General features: G+C 38.5%; 2 protein-coding genes and 1 long non-coding RNA gene across 3 annotated transcripts in view; all 3 read right to left on the bottom strand.

The window, feature by feature from the left end:
- Positions 1–9,122: 9,122 nt before the first annotated feature.
- LOC122646107 lies at positions 9,123–9,499 on the bottom strand. The gene is made up of 2 exons (XR_006330561.1): positions 9,279–9,499; positions 9,123–9,197 (listed from the first exon to the last, which is right to left on the bottom strand). It is a non-coding gene; the product is annotated as an uncharacterized LOC122646107 (long non-coding RNA).
- A 2,609-nt stretch (positions 9,500–12,108) lies between these two features.
- On the bottom strand, positions 12,109–18,397 carry LOC122646102 (pentatricopeptide repeat-containing protein At3g18110, chloroplastic). Its single transcript, XM_043839583.1, has 4 exons — positions 14,710–18,397; positions 14,385–14,585; positions 13,667–13,757; positions 12,109–12,684 (listed from the first exon to the last, which is right to left on the bottom strand). Exons 1-4 carry the CDS (start codon positions 18,300–18,302, stop codon positions 12,121–12,123), a joined length of 4,449 nt encoding a protein of 1,482 aa, XP_043695518.1. The 5' UTR covers positions 18,303–18,397; the 3' UTR covers positions 12,109–12,120.
- A 4,784-nt stretch (positions 18,398–23,181) lies between these two features.
- The window catches only part of LOC122646106, a 28,081-nt gene continuing 27,259 nt past the window's right edge, over positions 23,182–24,003 (bottom strand). Inside the window, exons 3-4 of the mRNA XM_043839587.1 lie at positions 23,652–23,754; positions 23,182–23,547 (exon numbers count right to left, since the gene is read on the bottom strand). Coding sequence (XP_043695522.1) covers positions 23,302–23,547; positions 23,652–23,754 — 349 coding nt within the window. The 3' untranslated portion in view covers positions 23,182–23,301. The remainder of the gene's footprint in view (positions 23,548–23,651; positions 23,755–24,003) is intronic.

Below are 24,003 nucleotides of genomic sequence, written 5' to 3'. Positions count from 1 at the left end.
TAACTACTGGGAAAATATGGACAGAAATATGGAATATAAGAAATCATTTTTTGTACTTCGAGGATGCTTAGTATTGCTAGCAAAGTAGGGCTTGTGTTTTCCCATTGATTGTTGCTTTCATCCCATGGTTCTAGCAATGTGTATTCAGTTATTGAAACTGTCATTGGATATTAAGGTTCAAGGAATAACTATGTTAAAAGTCTACTAAGTTCTTTGAGAAAACAATTAAACAAGCCATAGTAGAGGGTGGGTTGACCTCTATGGCCCCCATTATATTGTTTGATATAGAAACGACAGAGAAACTTGGGTATTGAATTTGAAAAATTTTAATGCTATTATAAGGAAAGATTCTAACTCTTGGATAGTAAGTCTTAAGAATGTTTTGAATTTGACAAAACCTGAAAGAATTGATTAGGAAGGAAGATTAGAAAGGGTTATTGGATCCAAGATTGCATAATTATAAGACTAAGGTTTCTTTTCTACGTATACCAATCAACTAGGTATAACATCAGTATATAGCACTCCATGGAGTGATATGAGTAAAACCAAAATCTAAGGTTCATAATCATTTTTGTACAATCTTGAATCAACGTCTCAAACATGAGTATAAACTCAATCAAGAACTTTAAAAGTTAAACCACAGGCTAGGAATTAGACAGGAACTTTGAAGAACTGATGAATATTCACATATTTTTCTTTTTTCGGGATAAGAAATAGTAGATTTACCCTCCTCCTCCTCCCCTCACCCCCCCCCCCCACCCAAACAAAAAAAGGACCCGGAGTAACGGTGTGAGTTGGCTGAGTAGTTGATAGAGGCTAATCTTTTTTGGACCAAATTTCCCTTCATCCAGTGCGAAGCGAGAATATCTTAATCCATGTGGTGGTTGGATGAGACTCTTAGAATAATGCATTTCAGACACCTCGTAAAATAGGGAGTAGAGGGAATAATGACACCCCAATGATTAAATTCTCTTCACCTATTGGGAAAAAAAATATTCATCATTTTTTTAACAAATATATATTAAAAATTTATTTTAGAAAAGAAACAAAGATAAGGGTGACGGTAAATCGGGGGCGACACCCTTTTCTCGTTGAAAAAAGATCTCCTCCATTAAGAAAAAAAATTTAATTTCCCTTTGAGAAAAGTTATCTAGATAAATTTGGGATAGACCCTAAGGTCTCCTTCCTACATATCAAGTTTCAGTCCAAATAATTAAATGATAAAATAAAACTTTGACTTCATTCTTCTTAATGGTGGTTCTGTTAGATTTTTTGGGGTTGAGAGAGGTCTTCATCAAGGAGATTCTATTTCACCAATCTTATTCATTATCACTGAAGAAGTTCTGTGCAGGAGTCTTAGCACCATGATAGCTTAAAAGAAAATTTAATCCTTTATAGGTCCACAAGGTACATCTGTTCTTGTCCATCTGTTATTTGTTGACGACCTCTTTATATTCATGAATGGTTCTCTCAGGTTTGTCAGAAATCTTGAAGACTTTTTTATTGATGTACCAAGAATTTTTGGGACAGCATATAAACCTTGAAAAAAAGTAAGCTTTTCTTGGGCAATTTTTTTTCTTTCAAGAATGAACCAAATTTCTGAAGCTATTAGAGTACCTATTTGTCGATTTCCGACTCGTTATCTAGGAGTTCAAATTTTCAAAGGTAGAGTTAGGAAGGGGCCTTTACTCCCTCTCATGGAATAAATAAGTTCTTGATTGTCAAACTGGAAAGGAAAACTTTAATCTTCTGCAGGAGCAATGGAACTTCGAAAATCAGTAATAACCAGTATTTCGATTCACAATTTTTCGGTGTATTGGTGGCCTTCATCCTTAATCAAGGAGACTCAAAAGTGGATGTGCAACTTCATTTAGATGGTAACATTGGGGGTTCCAAAGCAATTACAGCCAAGTGGGAATCTCTATGTAAACCAAAGGAAGAAGGGGGTCTTGGAATTAGAAAGTTAAGAGAAGTTAATACAGCTCTTATTTATAACCTTTGTTGGAAAATCAAAACTAAAGATACTCCAATGAGTAAATTTTTCCAAGCTAGGTTCATCAACCAGGATGGTAGTCTTAAAAGGTATTACAAATTATCTTCTATATGGTCAGGAATTCGGAAAATATGGAGCTTTACATCCCAGCATAAGAGATGGATTTTGGGGAATGGAAAAAACATTAATTTCTGGAATGATAGGTGGTTGTCTTCTTCAACTAATGCTGAACTATCGGGGCTGGATTCTTTCTTTTCCCAGAATTTTAAAAGCAAAGTTTCAGATTTCATTCTTGATGGTCAATGGCGGTTTCCTATAGTCAATTGGACTTTCCTTACATGTACTTTCAATGAGATTTCAAAGATCTCTATTCCAAGGCATGACATGGAGGATTATTGTGTTTGGGATCTTTCTTCTTCGGGTTCCTTTACAGTTTCATCGGCTTGGAACAATCTAAGGAAATTTAGCCCAAAGATGTCTTGGTCTTCCATTGTTTGGAATAATTATCTCCATCCAAGACACTCTGCCTTTGGTTGGAGATTTCTAAACCTCAAGCTGCCTACTGATGATTCCATTTCAATCAAAGGAATCCCTTTGGTCTCCCGTTGTGAGCTTTGTAATCAATCATAAGAAACTCTCAATCATCTATTCCCGTAGTGTTTCTTTTCAAAGTCAGTATGGAGCAAGTTCATGGTTTTTTTTGTTGGATTAATTGGTAGCCCCATAAATCCTTTGGAGATCTTCTTATATGGTGGAAATCTAAGGTAGGGATGTAAACGGACCGGATTTGGCTCGGATAGTGCTATATCCGCATCCGCATCCGATTAGCTTTCGGATGGATTCGGCTAGTGCTAAACAGATACGGACACAGATACGGATCGGATATTTTATCCGTTTACATGTAAATATAGCTTTTCGAATAGCTATAGCCTATCCGTATTTATATCCGTTTAGCTTTCGGACGGATTCGGATAGTGCTAAACGGATACGGACACGGATACGGAAACGGATTTCGGCTATTCATTGACATCCCTAATCTAAGGCCAATTCAATTAATTTAAAAGAGCCTTGGCTGGCGGGGCGAGGGTTCATTCTAATCCCATTATTTATTAGGTTAGAAAGAAATACTTGATGATTTGAAGGAAGAAAATCTTCAGCAACTCAAATTGTTAGGTCAGTTGTTAAATCAATGTCTGAGATTAGTTCTACACTGTAGCTTTCGGTCAAATCCTCTATTGACCTAATTTGTTCAAGAAGCCTCAACTTGTCTATACGTCCTCACTTACCACAACGTATCTTGGAAGTCCACTGGTGCATGCTGAATTCAAATTGGATTAAACTCAATGTAGACGGTTGTTCTTTAGGCAATCCAAGAAGAGCAGGTTTTGGAGGAGTATTCAAAAATAACTTGGGACAGGTTATAGCAGCTTTCAATGAGTTCATGGGAAACTCTACAAACTTCAAAGCAGAATTTTCAGGTCTTATAAAAGGCATAATCAAAACAAAGGAATTAAATCTTAATAGATTATGGATTGAATGTGATTCTGCTTCTGTCATTCTCTCCTTTCAAACAAATTCACTACCATGGTTTGTTCAATAGGATTGGCACTTCATTCAACCATACTTAAGAACCATTACTTGGAAGATCACTCATTGCTATAGAGAAGCGTACATAGTAGCTGACTTTCTAATAAAAGAGTCAACAAAGCATTCAACTTCGTCATCCAATATAGTTTTTCCTTCACACATAAAGGAAGAACTTTTTTTCGATGCTACAAATAGACTGAGATTTCAATTTTGTTAGTTTTCAGTTGGATTTAAGAAGAGTCTGCAGATGGTATTGCTGAAGGTGGACTCTTCTTAATCTTTTGTTCTTGTAATCAGGCAGGGTATGCCCTCCTTTCCTCCTCTTAATTATTTTTCTTTTTGATACAAATTGATCTTTAGCCAAAAAAAAACTAGAGACTACAATAGATGGTATGGACTATGGACATAGACAACGTAAAATATAAGAATGCATGGATACAACTGGGTGGATAAGAAGTATTACTTAATACACATTCTGGGAAAAAGAATGCTACTTGGTCCCGTGGCTCCTGCACAGACATAGGAGTGCATGAATTTACCATTCCACCCCCTATGATATAAAAAACCCACCCATGTTGATGCTCTTGTGCACACCCTTATGGCCACATTCTGATGCAGGCATTACACGACCAGAACGACTAGACAACGATCTCTTACCCTTTCGTTTTATATGCTTAATATATGGCTTAGAGGCTTTTGGGAAAGCAACTCTTGCTCTTCATGCGATTGCTTGAGCATAGAAACATGGAGGTGACTGTTAGGCTGTTAGCAAGTATTCTGCTTGACTTTTCTGTTTTACAGTGATTGTAAAGAAATTGATTCTTTGGATGGGCAAAGAGGCTCAATATGTGTTAGGAGTTAATTTTTGCTCGGAAATGATTAATGATACAACCTAGGACAAAGTACTTCATTTATTCATGTTGGATCTCTTTTCTGTATCTATGCTGGATCTCTTCCACCATAGCTATGAGTTCTGCTAGGATGCCATCGTCACCAAGCCAAACTGCCGAAGACCGGAATTGCACCAGATATTCGGACACTATTCCATAAAACACACATCCACGTGGCAGCATGTCATTGGGATCTAATGGTAGTGTTCTTGAGTCTGCCATTATTGGCCAGCACATTTGTCCGAATTCAGCCGTCTCAGGACAACAACATGGGGTTACAGCTATCAATGCTCATCAATCCGTTCAATTAGGCAATAGTTACACATCTCCTAGTGGTAATCAACTTCCTTATCTCTAGTTGGATACTGCATCTAAAGCTCCACAAATATCTATATTTAATGTTCCACAAACATCTACATTTAGTGCTTATCAATTAACATTTGTGGTTAGCGGTTACAATCCTAGTGAAGCAAATGTGGCTTTAAGTACAATATGTCATTCTGATTGATTAGTCATGGTAAGAAAAGATAGGTGGCAAAAATCCAAGTGAAGCAAATGTGACGATCCAGATTGTCAAGCCTAGTGCTCCAATGCTCATAGTGGCTTAACCAAGTGTGATGAATATGGTTAATATATCTTCTTGTTTTGTTAACTGGACTTTCAGTTTTGTTTCTAGGGATATTAATGGTTGTGTTCACTCCCTAGTCCGGAAGGTCTCGTCTATGTTATGTAAGACAAGACCATATTTCACTCCTTGGTTTCTAACCAAGATGTTTTTGAAACCTTGTGTAACACCTCTTTTTATCTGAATAGAATTTCTTTTTACCAAAAAAAAAATATTAATAAATAACATGCATCTTACATTATTAATTGAATATTTCCAATGGGAATTATTTCCCATGCAATGGCTAGCTAATGATGGAACCCACCAAATCTAATAAATATTCTAAAAAATCTTGTCCATGCAATACTGTTGGCCGGCTATTTGGAGGCATGCAGAATAAGGTTGGAACAATGTGCATAATTAAACATGACCAATAATACATGGTCCCAAATATGAGCTCAAAATAGAATAGTAAAGCCAATACAAGATACGCATGTTGACATCTAAGGCTTGGCAACCCAGTCATAGGAAAAGCCCGGGAAACAGAAGCTTCTAATTTTATGGTCATTATACTCAACCAAACTGAATTGAAACAGTAACTCGATCTTCAATTATAGTGGCTTAAAACTAATTAAGGATCCCAAATAAGAAAACCAAAAGATACTACTAATTACCCTTCTAGTGAAAAGTTCCTCATGATAAAGAAGTATACAAGCAAAGAAGCTCACGATAGGGGTACAAAGATTTCAACCTCTCTAAGTATTTGGATCGCTAATTAAATACCTGCAAAATCAACAAAAATGACCAGCAACAAAGTGCTTCCAAAGATAAGGAGACAACACCAATTCTGACCACCTCTTGAACGCAAAGTTAGTTCTTGGAATTTGGGAATATTGTAGTATTTAGGAGCTAAATTTGGGCTCTAGCTTGTTATTGGTGAAGCCTGATCTCAACTTAATCAAAGAAGAACTGGGGGCAATTTTGTATTTTTGGGGATTAAGGTTTCTTTATATTGTACTGCACAAGACGCTATATATAGGGGGTTAGGGCTTGTAACATTATCTATTATTGAAATAGTGGAATCTCATCTTATCGCTCAGTCGTGGACGTAGCCCATCTTGGGTGAACTATGTAAATCTGTGCTTTGTGCATGTTTTTCTTTTGCAAATCGTTGTTCTGCTGCGTTGTTAATTCCTAACATCTCTTACCAATGCCATGGAAAGTGGAAACAGCTCCACCAACACAGACTGCTGTCCCTACTACCTTAGCCATGCTTCTCAGGCTTCTAATTCTATACTTTTTTCTAATAATCTGATCAGTTTATATAGAACATAACAATGCGTTATTAAGTAGAACACTTTATGTATTAGATCGACTTCAATATTTTATGTATTTGCTGCTAAACAATTGTTTCCTAATCTCCTTGATCCGTAGTTCCATGGCACAAAACATTTCTTAGAAACTGGGCTTGTAGAGTCTATTCTTGATTTCTTCCTTCCTTTGTGGGAAAGATAGAATTGCAAGACTATAAAATTTTTTTTTTGTCAAAACCTATGAATTTATTACAAAAAATCAGCATAAAAGAAACTCCGACTGTGAAGAAGATTTACAAAAAAGAGGAGGCCTTAAAGAGCCAGACCCAAAAGATACAAGATCTAGAAGCACAAGAGGCTAGAGAATGAGTCTCCTTAACAAAAGCACGAGATACATGAAAACAACAAAACAAAGCGTAAAGAACAAGACAAACAAACTATATTAGCTACAATGATGGCGGTAGCCCAATCAAGAGAAGTTGTAATGCCTTTTAAGGCCTGAATAACCGAAAGACAATCGGAGATGATGACAATGGAGGTGATCGACAGATTCGCAGCCAATAGGACAACATCTTGTATAGCTTCAGCTTCCATGGCAGAGGCCGAAATAATAAAACCAGCTCCATATTTTTCAGCTAGGAAAAATCCATTTGTATTCTGTAGTATAACAGTGTGGGCAACTCTTCGAGTAGCAGCATTCCAGGCACCTATAGGGAGGGAAGGAACAACAATCTACCTAGTAGAATCTCGAACACCAATGCTAGGTGAAGGGAGGCTAGTATGACATTCATCTATTAAAAGCTGACAAGCAGTCAAAGTAGAACGCAAATCAGAAGTGATAAAATTGAAAATAGCTCTGTTTCTAGTTTTTCATATTTGCCACATTAAAGAAGACCATTCAATAACGAAATTTAATTGATTGGGCATGTTTCTATAGAGACAAACTAATTGGAAAATCCAATCCGTAAAGTGATCGCCTTTAAATCGTTGGCAGTCCATTTGCAAAGGGGAAGCGTGCCAACAAGATGCGGCAAAGGGACATAAGACCAAATCATGTAAAATAGATTCCTTTTGCCCCGGGCAAAAATGACAATAAGGATGAAGGGACAAATTCCTTTTATGGAGAAGTTGTTTAACAACCAAAGAATTAGTGCAATATCTCCATAAAAACAATTTAATTTTGGGAGACAATTTAAGACTCCGAAGCCATTTCCATTGGTTGGAAACTAAAACTTCAACATTATAAAGAAATAGAAACCCAACCAAAATTTTAAAAAAAAAACCTAAAATTCTATTATAATGAAATAAAAATTTAATTTCTAAAACTGAAAAAAAAACCTAGATAATGACATCAATAAAAAGATGATCTTCTATTCAATATCTCTAATGGGTTCTACAAATATCTTCTAATAAACTTGATCTTCTCACAAGGCAGTTAATCTTGAATTATTTCCCACGCAATGACTAATAATGGGTCCTACTAAATCTATCTAATTAAATATTATAATAAGATATTCTCCATGCGAAAAACTGTTCCTAGTACCCACCATATAACTATCAAAATCATCTACTAATAATACTACTAGCCGATGGCTATTTTGGGGCAGAATAAGACTGGAACAATGGGCTTAAACATGACCAATACATGGGCCCAAATATAGGCCTGAACAGTACCATGACCACTGTTCACGTGATACAGTTACACTTGAGTGGCATTTTGTTGTAATTCTCATGAGAAACCTTATGCCACAAACCATGGGCGTTGGTCATCAACTCTCGAAAATTTCTTTTTTAATCATTTTTTATTTTCCTCCCTGCCGATTTGCAAGAACCACATTTTCCTTTAAGCCATGATGAAGGTATTCATATGGCCATCATTGCACTTGGATGGATGACTAGGAACAGTGAATGGCATTTTCAGCCTCCTCATTAGTGGATTTCACATATACGTTATGTTTTGGTCCGACCCTCTCCGGTTTGGCAATTTCTGGGTCCAGGGGTATTCTTATACTTCCTCAGGTAAGGGCTTCTCTATATAATTTTCTTATCTCTAAGAGGGCTGTAAGAGTGGTTTTGTAACATTTCCAGAGAATGGTGAAATTCGTTTTGTTGTTCGGCCGTGGATGTAGCTTCCATCTTGGAGGTGAACCACGTGAATCCTGTGTTTGTGTGTTGCTTGTTCTTCTCTGTTTTTCGTTTTTCTCCTGCAAATCGCCATTCTGGGCGTTGTTTTCTTAACAGTTAATTGGGTGGTCCACAAGCGATCCAAAACAGGTTTTCAAACCCCGGATCCACATCAGGGTGGTGGCTAGGGGTTAACGAAAAACTCTGGTTTACTTCTGATTGTCTAGACCCTTGTGTAGGTCCTGAGGCTTTGGCCTTCTGCTGTTGTTATGCTAGTAATATCTAATGGCATGTCAACCACAGTTACTTATCATCCTCCACACAAACTCCTCCCCCCCCCCCCCCCCAAAAAAAAAAAAAATTTAATGTAACAAAAAGTGAACACCTTGACTACCAATGAGCAAATAAAAGCATTTAGTAAATTGTGTATACCACTCTTTCTAAGTTTGGAAATCAATTTCCCTAATCCTTTAGAAAATATACCTCTAATAAAAATCAATTGAAATATCAAAACGGATTTATATTTTACCTTGTCCAACAAATGATTAGTTGTCTGAGGTGGGGCGCATTTGACATCAAACTATGTGCATGCATCCAGCAAATATTTGTTGGTTTCCTCGCTGGAAAGATCTTTTGGTATGCTGAGGTTGGCCATCTTCTCCAACTCTTCTATCATGTCAATCCTTCTGCAATAGTCAAACACTGTCAATCCTTAATGAAGTTCAAGGTTTCACTAAACTGGCTTCCCAAAAAATCAGCCCACATACCTGAAAGGTGGAGTAAAGTCGATCTCTGTTGGATCACAATCCAACCCATTTGCATGTATTGAATTTTATAGCCACCTGTTAGCTCCTTGACCATACCTGTCTCCATTAAATTGAACTGAAACATGAAAAACCCAGGAGAAAAGTAGAGGCTAAAATAAACCACAATTTTAAATCACTAATGTGCATATGCTTATGCCACACTTACCGCTAAACATTTTCTCAATGAGGTCATTCAAGTCATTGTAATCTTTAGAAGCCATATAAAAATCACACGTAGTGAACTCAGGATTATGAGTCATTCCCTCATTTCTAAATTGCTTTCCTATCTCATACAGACAAACTAATCCACCAACAACCAGCTCTTTTAGATACAACTCAGGGGCAATGCGCATGTACAGCCTCAAGTTCAGATCATTGTGATGGGTAACAAATGGCCGAGCAGCTGCTCCACCAGCAATCATGTTCATCATTGGGGTTTCAAACTATGGTAAGGAGTTAGTATAATTATATTCCAAACAAAAGAACAGTAAGCTCCAAAAAAACAGTCAAAACCATGACATAAAAGAGAGCAAGGACCAAAAACAAACCTCCAGGAAATTAAGATCATCAAAAAATTTTCTAATATATGAAATAATCTTAGCTCCGGTCCTAAATATCTGTCGAACCTCCGTATTCAACATTAAATCCAAATATCGTTGACGATATCGAGTTTCCTACATTAAAAAAAACACAAAGTAACTGAATTAACAGATGATATAAAATTTTGATCAGATGCCCACAGCATCCAAAACAGAAATCAATAGGCATACACATGCAAGAGAAAATATATTCTTTCATGCAGCAAATGGTACAGTAGCACATGAAACTATTGGAAGCCTCAGTTAAATAGCATACTCACCCATGCAGGAGAAACTAGTTGGAATCAAGAGGCTGACATCATATACATTTTTTTACTTCCATTTGTCTCTTGTCTTTCTACTTAGAATTGGATATGTAAACGCCCCATAATATCTGGCCTCGGCACAAATGTCTTTTCAGCCCCAGTGAGAGTGTATATAGATCACTGGGTTGGTCCAAAGTTAGTGTTTTTCCAATGCTGGGCAACCCCATTGCTATCTTTTGCTAGGGTTGGAAATTATTAAGTCTTAATAGTAAAAATTTCTGTTGATAAGTTTAAGAGGTTAGAATCAGAGATTTCATTTGAACCTTATTGCACAACAAAAAGAGGTTTATCTACATAGCATTAGTAATCAAGATTTCTTTGCTAATAAAGATTACTAATCAAGTGGGGTCAATGGCTAGTGATTTTGGTTTTTTTTACCCTTCTGATAAGCAAGGTAACTAGTTTATTAAAATGTAAAAAACAAGACAGTACAGTGCTGTATATTTTTTACATAATTCTGCAACAATGACAACAATTTAGTCCCACAAAATCAAGTGAATGTCATCACCAGAGCTATCAATTCACCAACTCTCTCCAGACCAAGAGCGGAAGGAAGCTATCATGATGAAATTAATCCAGTGGTCTCTTCTTCCATTTGAAGATATATTATAATATAAAAAAAAAGGTGTCAACTTCTTTCCATAATCTCCAACAAACCACCAAAGACAGAATCAATCACATAATCCTCGACTTCTTACCAATGGAAATCCGGAGATTAATGAAAATGTCATTTAATGTTTCTCACAAATAACCATACTAGAAACAGAATCATTTCAAAGGTTAAACTAAATTAAATGGTCAAACTACTGATGTAGGTGTAGATATTTTGAAAATTCTCATTAGATAGACTTACTAAATCCCCTTACAATGTTTCACCAGAGACAACGAGCTCCAACTGCAATAATGTAAATTATTTTAATACATAAACAAGATTGACATGGAAATACACACAAAGATCCATGCAGAGTGAGATACACTATATAGATAGGAATTTTTTTTTTTGGGGGGGGGGGGTGTGGAAATAATATGATTCAAGAAATTCATGGCAACCATTGAAAAAAGACAATGTGGTTTGATGAGCAGCAAATAGCTAGAGAGCATTCTGGAAGAGATGAGAAATACTAGATACCTGATCCCTTAAAATATATGTTTCAAGATTTCTGACATGTCCTGGGATCCAAACATCAGTTTTCTGCAGACAATTGGAGAAACAATCATTATCAACAACATCAACCTGTTATCCAACTACTTGCAAACACAACATCAACACATGAACATGTAGAAATAATTCTCTTTGAAGATTTTTTTCACCTTCACATCGGAAATATCTGCACCAGGACTTGCTTTTTGCCTCGGCATCATATGAAGACAATGGTATAGGACAGTAAACGATCTGGAGAAAATACTCAACTCTCCCCTTTTACTCTTTCCTGTAGGAAATTAGCCAAAATAAATAAATAAATGTGAGCACTTTCCAAGAGCAGAAATATGTCTGCACTCTGCAGAGACAAAGAGTCACCACTAAAAATCAGATCATTAATGCAAGATGCAACCAAAGAATATAAAATCAATGAACCACTAGAAGGAAAAGGAAGGCCAATCTCAGTTAAAGGTTAAGAGTATAGGGGGAACATCCAACAAGGGGGACAAGGAAGAGAGAAGGAAAGTGTCCACTCATCTAGACCACTTGATGATGCAAGCAATCAGAGAAGAGGGCACATTGGGCTGGGTTTATACATAAATTGGGTTCCTGGCCAATGGGTTTTCGGTGTAATGGGCTTCTCTAATGGGTCAATATTATGGCTAGGAAATAGGAATATGAAATTTGTTTTATTTAGGCTGCATCTAATTGCAAGTGAAGCAACATGAAGGGAAATAGCTTAGTTGCAATTAGTTGATTTATCTCAGTACCTGTTCGTCTAATATAACACTATTATGGTCTGGATGCACCACTTTTCTGATAAATTTTCTCTTTCCGAACCTCATTTTCTTCGAAGGTCTCACAAACCCACCCCTTTTCTTCAGCTTTTCCAGTTTTTCTTTCCTGCCTTGTAAATCAGCTCGAATAACTTTATCTCTCTTTTCATCTGACAGTAAAGCTAATCTTGCAAATTTCTTTGGTCGCACTTTTCCCAGTCGCTCGTGTATCTCATTAAAAACAGGTATAAGGCAGCTTCTCATGAAACATCCTTCACTGAGTTGCATTGAATTTGACTCAGGGAGGGATGGGGCATCCTTCAACTCAAGGTCCAAGCAAAACGGGGAGTCCTTCAACCACATCCTTAGGGAATGGCCTTTTGCTACAAGTAGCCCAGTACGTGTTTTACAGGGCAGGAAAGGGGACCCCATCTCCCAGAGGTATGCCTTCAGTGTCTTATTGAGAGAAACCATATTGTATTCTGCAGTCCCAGTTATCAAGACAACTGATTTTGAAGACTCAGGTGAGCCCTGCAAGGATGCATCCTGCCAGAAGAATGCCAGTAATGTTAATCAGTTGTATCTTAAGTATTAGATTCAAAACTGTAAGAATGTAAACTATTTGAAAATTTCAAAAGAATAGGACAGAATATTATGTAGATGAGGTAACAGAAAGCACACTGAGAAGCCTAACAAAACAGGCCGTGACCAAGTTGAATTTTGATGGATCTTTACGTGACCCACGACACCCCTGAGTTAATGAGACTTGGCCAAATCATGTCATTTTAACATTACAATATACAACTTTGAAGAATATTTTATTTATTTGTTTATTTATGACAAGACGAATAATTATTATCACAGAGATCTGTTATTTTTCAAATTTCATGAGGCATCTATGCTGCCATGTGGACAGATGATATGTCCATTCCGACCGTTGGATACAGAGGACATGGTCTAGATTAGTCACATATCAAATTTCAGAGTCTAATTCAATCAAATACCCCATTTTGTATTGGCATGTGTACCAGTACTCTAGACGTTACTGTGCACTCTCCCAGCCAGTCCCATGTGAAGATGTACAAACCCAACCAAAGTTCTTCTTTATTTTATTTAAATATATTTATTAGGTTTGTATACAAGAACAAAATCAACATATTCATTAGTATAGACAATAAATAATGCTTGAACATAGAATGGACCAAACATCATGTAATGAAATTTCTTAGAAGTAAGATATTTTAAGAGCAAAAGTATGGGAGGTTTCAAATTCAAATTCTAAATCAAGGGTGTTGAGAAATTTTTTTAAAAAAATCAACTTCTGGTCTTGTAAAACGATGACAGATTTCAGCTAAATCCTGCAGGATGTGCGTAATATTTTGACTTCAATTTCAGGAGTTGAATTGTCCAATCTCATCGGTTTTGGTTAGGGCCAAAGCTTGAAATACTCATGATCCACAGGATTTGCGATGGCATTTTAGAAGAACTAGCAATTCACAAGATATGTAAAGAGGAAAAGGAAGCACACCTGCATATGGTCCAACCATAAAGTAAGACCAACAAGGGCTGCACCAGGGGATAGCTTTCTAAAATCGGCACCCCAGTCCTTCTCCGATACCCTAGGAGACCAGGATAATGAATCATCATAACACATAATCAAGTTATGGCAAAGAAATATAAATTTCATCGTAATACAGTTAACAATGAGAAAATAAGATTGACATGGGGTACAATCATGGGAGTATTTTAGCTTCTCAATGTTTATTTCCTGCACTAGCTTAGATCTCTCCAGGGTTTTGTCAGCAGGTCAATGCAACATGATGAAACATAATGATTTTGATTATGACGAATTAAAAGTTACCAACTCATGTACACATTATTTTGGTTCTTTCACATTTCATATTTCCCTCACCAACTGGAAATACTTCTAAAATATTGAACCCTTCTTGTAACACCCTTAATTTCGTTTTCTTTTAATATGTTGTAACAAGACAGTGAAGACACACCAAGAAAAGATGTTTCCTATCTTTAGTGAACACATGCTTTAGGCAAACGAAGAATAAATCTATCAGGGGACTTTGACAAAACCATGATAAGCCCCCCCCCCCCCCCCCAACAAAAAACAAAAAAAGGATTGATATTCACCCATTTTTCTGTCTTCAACAGCAAATCAAGAAAGAAATAATTCCTATCCTGAAGAAATATGTACTTTTAGAAGATAACTAGCTACATGTATTCAGGGCAACCTGAAGATATCATGGTGATAAACATGTCTCTTGATTGCAAGTTGGAACAGCCATGAAGCAGTGGCCCGGCGCTCTAATGCCCACAGCAGGTCCTCTAAAGCATTGACAAAGTTAAAGGCTGCATTATCCTCCACAGGTACTAATTGTTCAAGAAAATGGTCGACCTCTGCAACAAGTGACTCAGCTTTTTCTGTCAGAAGCCTGCAAAAGGATGGACTCAATTAATAGTCGACTCACAGAAGAAAACGAAAAATAGAAAGTATTCCTTTAGAGGTATATAGATTCTTACTAGAGCACTGGCACAAAGTCAGTCACCAATATCTACCTGATAGGAAGATCAAATCCTGTATCTCGAAGTGAGTTTAGGAGGATCATGGCTTCACTTGTGATCTGCGACAAACTTGCTGCCCTGATAAAACAAGTCCATATCCTGTGGTCTGGCTCCATGCCATCTTTCCTCATCTCCAAGAGCTTCTCAATTCCCAAATCGTACTCTCGATTTTTAAGATATGCATCAATAACAGAGCTATATGGTAGTGTACTGAGATTTAGACCAGAAGTTTTCAAATTATTGAGCACCTTTTCAGCCTCCATGGGTTGTCCCGCACTACCATATGAGACCATAAGCAAGTGCATTGTGGCAATGGTAGGCTCCAAACCTGCCTCCTTCATCATAACCAGAACATTTTCAGCTTTTGAATGGCTACCAGAATTCCTATAAATTTTCATCATTATATGGTAGAAAGAGCGATCCAATTTCAATCCTTTTAGCCGCAACCACTCAAAAAGCTCTTCAGCTTGTTCCCATAGTTGCTGCTTACCACATGCCGAAATCAGACTTTTGAAGGTGTCCAATTTTGGATCCATACCGTGTTTTTTCATTTCATGCAACAAAGATAATCCTTCTTCTGGTCTACGATCTCTGCAGTACATCAAAATTAAAGTATTGTAAGTATCAGCATCTGGCTTAAGTCCCGAAGCTTGCATTTGTTGGTAAACCTCAGCTGTCTTCCTGAAGTCCTCAATTGTAGTGTATAATTTGAGTAATGAATTGAAAATCTGAAGATCAGGCTTAAATCCAGCTTCCTCCATCTCAGAAACCAAGGATTCAATATCTCTCACTCGTTTTCCTCGGGAAAACAACCCAATCATACTTCTATAAAGATGCATGGTGGGAAAGTATCCAGCAGCCTTCATTCCATGGTATATCTTTTTGACCTCGAATATGTTTCCTGCTCTTGCAAAGGCATCAAGCATCAAAAGGATGGAACTTTTGCTAATCTTAAAATCCATATCCTGCAACTCCTGGATGACCACATAAAGCTCATCTAACCTCCCATCAATAATCAGAGCTTGTAAGAGACCATTAATGGAATCTACAGTTGGGGATGGACAATCTCTGATCATTATATTAAATACAGCCCTTGCTTGCTCATAGCAACCATTGGCTGCATATGCATGTATTAGAGCATTCCAGACCTTCCGGTTAACCATGGAGTGGTGTAGTCTAAGTTGCTCTACCAAGCTCTCTGCCCTCTGCAATAACTTCAACTTCCCATATACCTCAATTAAGTCAACATAAACAGAAAAATCATCAAAGAAGAAGCCCAAACTTTCTGCCAGATCAACCAAATAGTGAGCCGTTTCAGGAAAACCAAGTTTACAATAAATGGTCACTAAACTTCTGAAGATCTTATGTGATGGTTCCACACCACAGAATTTCATGTCAGAATACAACTGAGAACATTCGGCGAGCAATCCTGCCTCTTCACAGCAATGAATCAGAGACCCATATACAGTGCAACTCCAGTTAAAAACACCAATCTCTTTTGTTTTCCTATATTCCTCCATAGCAGCATCCAGTTTATGATCCTTGCAAAACAAGATGATCCGAGCCTCAGTTAATGAATTATGGGATCCGGATGCATGCTCCCTTAAAAAATCAAGCAATGCATGTGCTTCTGTGTGCCTGCCAGAGGAACTATATGAACTGAGAATGGACAACAAGTTCTCACTGTCAGGTTCATGGCCTTGAGTAGCAGCCAATTTCAACATCTTAGCAGCATCATCATAGCATTCCCCTTTGACAAGATGAGAACAAATGATTTCTGGGCTCATACCGCAAAGTTCCATATCCTTCATCACTCTTTCCACATCTTCCTCTCTTTTCTCCTTCATGAGCAAGCTAAGCATGGCTTGGTAGAGGTCGTCTTCTGGTCTGAAATCATAATGAACCATCTCTTGGTACAAACCCATTGCTTTTCTCGTATCATTAGATCTCAAAAAGATATCCAGCATGACAGAATATGCGAGATGGTCTGGCTTAATCCCAGACCTCAGCATGCAATGAAACGTCGCTTCAGCCTCAACTCGCATACCAGCCTTAGCATAACCACAAATCAAAGCACTGAATGTCCGTAAAGTGGGCTTCACACCTGCAGCCAACATCTCTGACATTACCTTTGCAGCTTCAGTTATCTTGTCTGCTTTCCCTAGTGAATTGATCAGAACTGTATAGGTAACTGCATCAGGGTTGCATCCTAACGATTTCATATCTCTGTATGTCTGCAGTGCCAGATCATGCTGGCCCTGCTTCCCATACATATGGATGATGGTGTTATATGTCATCTCATCTCTCCCAAACCCTGCTTCTACCATCTCCTCGCAAATCTCTTTCACCTTGACAACATTCCCCTCTCTTGCAAATGCATATAACAGAGCATTGTAAGTGACTACATCTGGAAAAAATCCTTTGGACCCCAATTCCTTATAAAGCCTCTCAGCCTCCATTGCCATCCCACATTGACCATAAACCGAGATCATGGCATTGTAAGTCCAGATATCAGGCTGGCATTTGTGGGACTCCATATCCTCATAAATCTCCAATGCCTCCTCCAAAGTGGACCCACGAGAACAAGCACTGATGAGAGTATTGTAAGTGATTACATCTGGTCGCAGACCTGATCTCCTCACCTCATTGAGGAGTTCAATAGTGGAACCTGAAGGCATTGAACCAGATTTTGCCCTGGCATTAATCAGAGTATTAAAGCTCACAAGGTCTGGTTCACACCCTCGATCTCGCATCAAGTCAAGCAGCTCTTGGACCTTTGAAAACCGACCATTCCGGGCATATACACCCATCATGGCATTGTACACTTGGACAGTGTTCCCCATAGCAGGCTCTGCCCTGGTGAAGATCTCTACAGCCAGGGCTTCTTGATTGGCTTTCCCAAGCACAGCCAAGATTGTGGCTAGCATCCGCGCATTCGGGGAATACCAATGCTGAAGGTTCAACCATTCGTAAACCTCCAACGCCCTGTGCCAATTTGACTGCCCAACCCATTTCACTAAGAAGCAGAAATCAGTGGGAGTCATCTGGACACTCCGTTTATCCAACACATCTGCAACAAATTCCTCCGGTTGCAACCGCAAAATCTCATCCGTCAAAAACTGGACTCTCTGCCTCCAATCTTTGGCCCTCTTCAATGCCAATTTGGTCATTTTCTTGGCTCTAGTCCTGCTGGGCTTTCCCAGCACTTCAAGGGCTTCATCAGTAGAATCAGCAGAATCGAAGGTTTGGCTTTCCTCTCCTAAGCCCAAATAATCAAGGGGCAAGGATTTCTCAACTCCGTCAACAGCTTGGACGGCTTCCATGGAAGGAGTAAGAGTGTTGGTGGATTGGGTCTGAGGAGCCGTGTCATTCTCTGTGAGTTTCAAGTGTGGCCATCTCACCGTTGGGGAAGCTCTGCTATAACTAAATTTTTGTATATTCTGTTCTGTGGCAGTCTCAGTTGAAGAAAACGAAGAAGCAGAGCAGTTTAACGAAGATTTGGTAGCATCACTACGTACCTTTATACCATATAACTTATCAAAGCGTATAGGCGTTGCTGCAAGCATCAGAGCTGCAGTGTAAGCCATGACCTAGAAGGTTAGAAGATTAGGGTTCCTTTCTCTTATGGTTGAAGATTGCTAGGAGGCCAAATGGAGAGATGGAACAGTTTCCCTGCGAGTCCTGCAACCCAATTGGGGAGATGGAATGGGGGAATGGATACAGAGGACGGATAATGTGAGCCAAGGATTCTATACAGCCGTAGCGGGAGCCGGAGCGTCCTGTCCCCGACAGCAAAAACAGGGGTGGGATGGTCATTTGAGAAGTGGGTCCCACCTGAGTCCCACATGTGAATGACCATCCCACCCCTATTTTTGGATGGTTTCCAAGCGTTGGACCGTCCAGCTCCCGCCACGGCTGAACAGGAGCCAGGTCCATAGATTGTTTGATGAAAGCCTCACTACTAACTTTGACAAATTGGTTTTAAAGACTTTCAACATAATTTAGTTGGGTTCAGTTAACTCAACTTTTGGAGCAAAGGGCTTGAAGTGCACAACGCATCACAATGGAGCCAAGGAGTGGCTTGCGGTAAAATTGTCTAACATACCAAAGACAGGGCCTTCTTAGCTAAGGAATGGATAATTACATATGTCTCCCTAGAAATAGACGAGAAGCGATATTTTTGAAACCCAGTACCAAGCTTTCGGATATCTGCTTCGATGCCAACAATACATAGCGGTGGTAAAGGGGATAACTGATTGATGGCTTGAATGATTATCAATGTATGGTTGTAACTAACTGTAATGAAAGTATGGTAGGTTACTACCAATAGTAGGGAACGTGGGATAGAAGTAATAATCTAAACTACTTGTAAGTTATATATGGAACATGCATGAAGAGAAGGGGCAATCTTTGAACCCTATTCAACTACTTCGATATACAGGTCGAGCTCCCTCGATTTAGCTCACTTATTATTTCTTTTTTTTCTCTTTCTCTCTCTTACCACCTAAGTGAGATCCCTTAATTCTCTCTTGCTCAAACAACCCAAACACCATAGGAAATAGGTGAAAAGTCATGTATATACTAGATTTGTATCAGAGCAAGAGAATGGATGAGTGAGTGGATCAGTTAGAAGGAGCAGTTAGCTCGCTCAACGAAGGGTAGAGGCAGATTTTATCCAAACTTGATGGGCAACAGCAATTGTTGACCAAACTCTTCGAATTTTTTGAGAGATTGGGCTCACCAAGTACACATGTGGGAGAGAGCGGATTGCGTGAAGCTTCTGGATTTGCAAATAGCCTCTTGGGATTGACTGTGCTCTACGCACTACGATCGCCCCCAGGTCAAATGAGATTTTTCCCGCTAGGAAGATACGACCAGCTGGATGTGTAGAGTCGAGTAGTTTTTCCAATTTCATCGTACGCCCGAAGAAGAAAAGGTGGGGTTTGCTTCCTTCCACCTTGAAGGAGATGCGCAACTATGGTACCAATTGTACAAGCCGGATGTGGATGACATGTCTTGGCGGGGATTTAGTAAAGGTTTAACATACTCGCTTCAATCCAACACCATTCCAAGATTTTTTTGGTGAGTTAGCAAAATTACAACAAACCGGGTCTATTCGTGACTATCGGGCTACGTTTGAAAAAAACATTAGTTAAAGTCGAAGCCTTATTTGCAAGCTGACAAGTTAGTATTTTGGTTAGCGGTATGAAGGACCAAATCAAGGCGGACATTAAAGCTTATTGCCCCATAATCTTATTTGCAGTCATTGGATTAACTTGGTTGTATGAGGCTCGCGACCACTCACTTAAGAGAAAGAAAATTCTCCTTGACATAGATCCAATTGAACAAGGTTCCACCCTCCCAGTTCGTCGGTTCACTCCAACGAAGATGCAAGAGAGACATGCGAAAGGATTGTACTATAATTGCAATGAACAGTTTGTGCTAGACCACCATTGTAAAAAATTATTTTTGATTGAAAGGACCTATGAGGATAAAGAAAATTTCACTACTAGGGTGTGCCAGCCGAGACTTGATCTTGAGGACAGGATCATTTCTTAAGGAAGGAGGAGCTTACACGTGCATGGCTCCTATTTTTGTGTGTGGCTCTCTCTCTCTCTCTCTCTTACCACCTAAGCAAGAGCCCCTAATTTTCTCTTACTTAAACAACCCAAACTCCATAGGTAACAGGCGAAAAGTCATGTGTATATACCAGATGCAAAGAGCCCATAAGTTGCATAACCCCCACCCCACCTAAAAAAAATTACAACCTCTGCATCATCGCTGTCATTCACAGAGAGTCAGGAGTCCCAGCTACACCCTGCCTTGCTATTAGTTTTGTAGAGGAAGAAGAACACACATGGATTTTTTTTCTTCAATTGTGCAATTAAACAATTTCAATTTCTTGACTATGGTCTAGCTACTTTCGATCGGCGATTTCTAAGGAATCGAAGGCGATTTCTATCGGCGATTGCATGAAGCAAGGGAGCTTCGAATGGACTAAAGCAAGCGACGAAGGCTTCCAACCTATTTGTTGAAATATTTCAATAAATCAATAAAATTTTGAAATTAAAATCATACTAAAGAGAGCCTAAGAAGAATATGATCTACGATTGGTGGGGCCTAATATGATTTATAGGCATTAAAATTAAGCTTACCTCGTATAGGATACATTAAAAAGTTTGACTCTACATGGTACATAACAACAACATTCAAGGAATTAGGATCAGATCAGTCAAATTGATTGAAATTGACTGATACCGGTCTTGATTCCACCCAATTCAAACCAATTAATTCGAGTTGTTTTTGTTAAATAAAGTAGGACAGCTAATGAAATACTAATTGTGGGTCTAACTCAAAAGCTTAAACTATTAGGTGGAAATGGTCTAAGGGTTTATGACGATAGCATAAGTCCTGACCATAACTAATATGAGACCATACCTCTATAACTCCTAACATCTTAATATTTACACTCATGTATAGCTTCTGCATACCTAGCTTTACACGTGGATAAACAACTTAAAGTGGACAATAAACGAATATGATATTGATACCATGTCCAGGCCAATTTTGGCAGTATCAGAATTGAAATTAGTGGAGATCCATCCCATTACCGATTCTATTTCTTGAACCTTTCATAACAAAACATTACAAAATGTCTCATTATGATTCAAAAACAATTGTGCATTGCAAAAGGATATGCAACCTCAAATCTTTTGAATGGTTTTTTTTTTGTTTTTGGTAATACTATTGAAAGGTCCTTGACTTTAGATTAAATCATGCTCCAATTACCACCCACAAGGCCACAAAAAAAGCCTAACTTACTAAACATTTTATTTTTGGTAAAAACTTACCAAACTAAACACTCAGGGACTTGATCAAAATGCGCATTTATTTGTCTTAGTAGTTTTTCTCCTTGGTCCACATACTCCATTAGGCCAATGAGTGAGGTTCCATATTAATAGACTCCTTAGCGGCTTCCAAAACTTGAGCTTATTAGGGCTAGATTTGATTTGATTTCTATTTCAATTTTGGATTGATTTCATGAAATAGTCAAACACATGAGTTTTTAGTCAAGAAATTGAAATCATTTTGATTGCATCAATCTGAAATATTTCAAGAATAAGAAATCCATTTGTTAGTTCAATTTCTGAGAATACATCCTTTATATTTCTTTGGGAGAGGAGGGTGGTGGCAGGGGCAGGGGCAAGGCCAGGAAGGGGTGGTGGTGGTGGTGGTAGTGGCAGGGTGGTGGTAGCGGTGAGGAGATGGTAGTGGTGGTGGCCGTGATGGTGATGGTGATGGTGGTGAGACCATCAGGAGAATAAAGGTGGTGTTTTATTTTTAATATATAATTACTGCTTTGCCCATCAAATTAACCATGTCATGTGCTCATTAAATAGCAAGAGTGAAATCAATTTCTATTTCAAAATTGAAACATCTCCTCTAACTATTTCAGAATTTCTATTCCAATTGATTTTATTTCACTGAAATAAGGTGCAAAAATCAAACCAAACAATTTCCGACATAAAAATCAGCCCATAAAATTGAAATAGAAATCATACCAAATCAGGCCCTTGTTGATTGATAGCATGACATTGCTGCACCAAAGTTTTGATATTAGTTTCTAATTTCTCATCCCTTACCTACCTATATTGTTTTTCCATCATAGGTACCAACACGATTCACAGCCAAGATTACAGTGACTTAGGGTCCAACGATCAACCCTAGAGATTACCCACCTCATTTTTTTTTTTTTTCAGCAGATGATATCCAATGTTGTGTTTGTTATGCATTCCAAAAATAGAATGAGAATGCCATTTGGAAAGGGCTATTATCCTTCTAAACCAGGAATCGTTATTGTCTCCTGTTCGCTGTCCGAACAGTATCGTCCTGTCCCCTCACATGGGGTGCAAAATGACGACCTAACCCCCTGCCCAAACACACTGCCCAAGGGAGATTAAGTCATCATTTCACACCCCATATGAGGGAACAGGATGGTCCTGTTTGGCCGGCGAACAGGAGAGGATAGAACCAGAAGGCGGAATGAGCTAAATGGATCGCATTCCCTAACATCGATGAACGAGAAAAATAACAGCTTTTTTTTGGATACCAAACAGAACATAACTAACATCATCAAGAATTTCCCTTGTTTGCACATAAAGAAAAAGAAAAAAAGATGGTACCATCATAGCTGATTACAACAAAACATGTTGGTGGAGCAAGCCATGTAATATAGGGCAAAACTCCTCTTGGTTATTTGTTTGGCAAGCATTCACTTCAAGTACCATTTCTAAGATCTCATAAAAAAAAGTACCATTTATAAGAGATTAGAAAACTAGCATTTTAAACAAGTAAAATTAATGGACTGAATTGAATAAGGTGAGGCATTCTCATGCGCCCATCTTACAAAAATTTTATGGCCAAACACTTTTTAATGCAAGATCAACATCGCTAGGAAAAAAAATATAACTAACCCCAGGCAAAAGATCCTAAAGATGGCTGACCCCTACAGGCCAAGATTTTATTAGGGTTTGGGTATAAGAAGCCACAGACGAGCCTATGTTGGAGCTGTCAGGCAAATTGAAATTACCAACCACCTCCCCTCATTCTTTCTTGCATCTCAGCTTCCTTCTCTTCTTTCAATTTCTGCACGACTTCTCGTATCTTGGGATTGAAGAAACGGTCACGGACATACTTCCTCTCTTCAGCCTGTATTTCCTTGATAGCACTTGGATATGGGTTTGGTGGTGGCTTCTTTCCTTGGAGACGTGCAATTTGTTTCAGCCGTTTATATGCTTGCTTCTTTGCTTTCTTTTCCGCTCGGTATTCCATCTACACTCAGAAAAGTAAAATAAGAAAATAGTAGATAGAGAGTAATACAGGACAGGACACTCCTAAAGAAAACAATCTAATATTATGAAAGGATTTATACATACATCAGCAACAGCCATCGCTTCCTCTTCGCTCACTCCCTGTTCTTTCAGCTCAAGTACTCGCCAACCAAAGACACGAGCTGGAGGGGGATCAAAGCCGCAAAACCTGTTGAATTATGGTAACATTATCATTTGCAAGTCCTATCAAACATTAAAAGTACATAATACTACTCAGTTATTTAACCTTTTAGAGTATATGGAGCATATAGGGCTGAGGGGAATCTCACATAGTTGTAACGGCATCTCGGCGACCCAAGGCGACCAAGTCGGCCAAGGCGCCTGGATGCCTAGGCGTCACCTAGTTGACGCCTAGGCGACGCCTTGACAACAATGGAATCTCGATTAGGATATTCCA

The sequence above is a fragment of the Telopea speciosissima genome, chromosome 11 (genome assembly GCF_018873765.1).
Source record: "Telopea speciosissima isolate NSW1024214 ecotype Mountain lineage chromosome 11, Tspe_v1, whole genome shotgun sequence".
Classification (NCBI taxonomy): domain Eukaryota; kingdom Viridiplantae; phylum Streptophyta; class Magnoliopsida; order Proteales; family Proteaceae; genus Telopea; species Telopea speciosissima.
Note: the sequence above shows the minus strand (reverse complement) of the source record. Positions and strands in the feature narration are given on the sequence as shown.

What these genes read in the sequence shown, in the direction of transcription:
- LOC122646102 (XM_043839583.1), bottom strand. Translation starts at nt 18,302, where the DNA reads ATGGCTTACACTGCAGCTCTGATGCTTGCAGCAACGCCTATACGCTTT. An exon ending in GGATTTGATCTTCCTATCAG is followed by an intron (nt 14,586 to 14,709) that starts GTAGATATTGGT and finishes ATCCTTTTGCAG; the next exon opens with GCTTCTGACAGAAAAAGCTG. An exon ending in TATGGTTGGACCATATGCAG is followed by an intron (nt 12,685 to 13,666) that starts GTGTGCTTCCTT and finishes TTCTTCTGGCAG; the next exon opens with GATGCATCCTTGCAGGGCTC.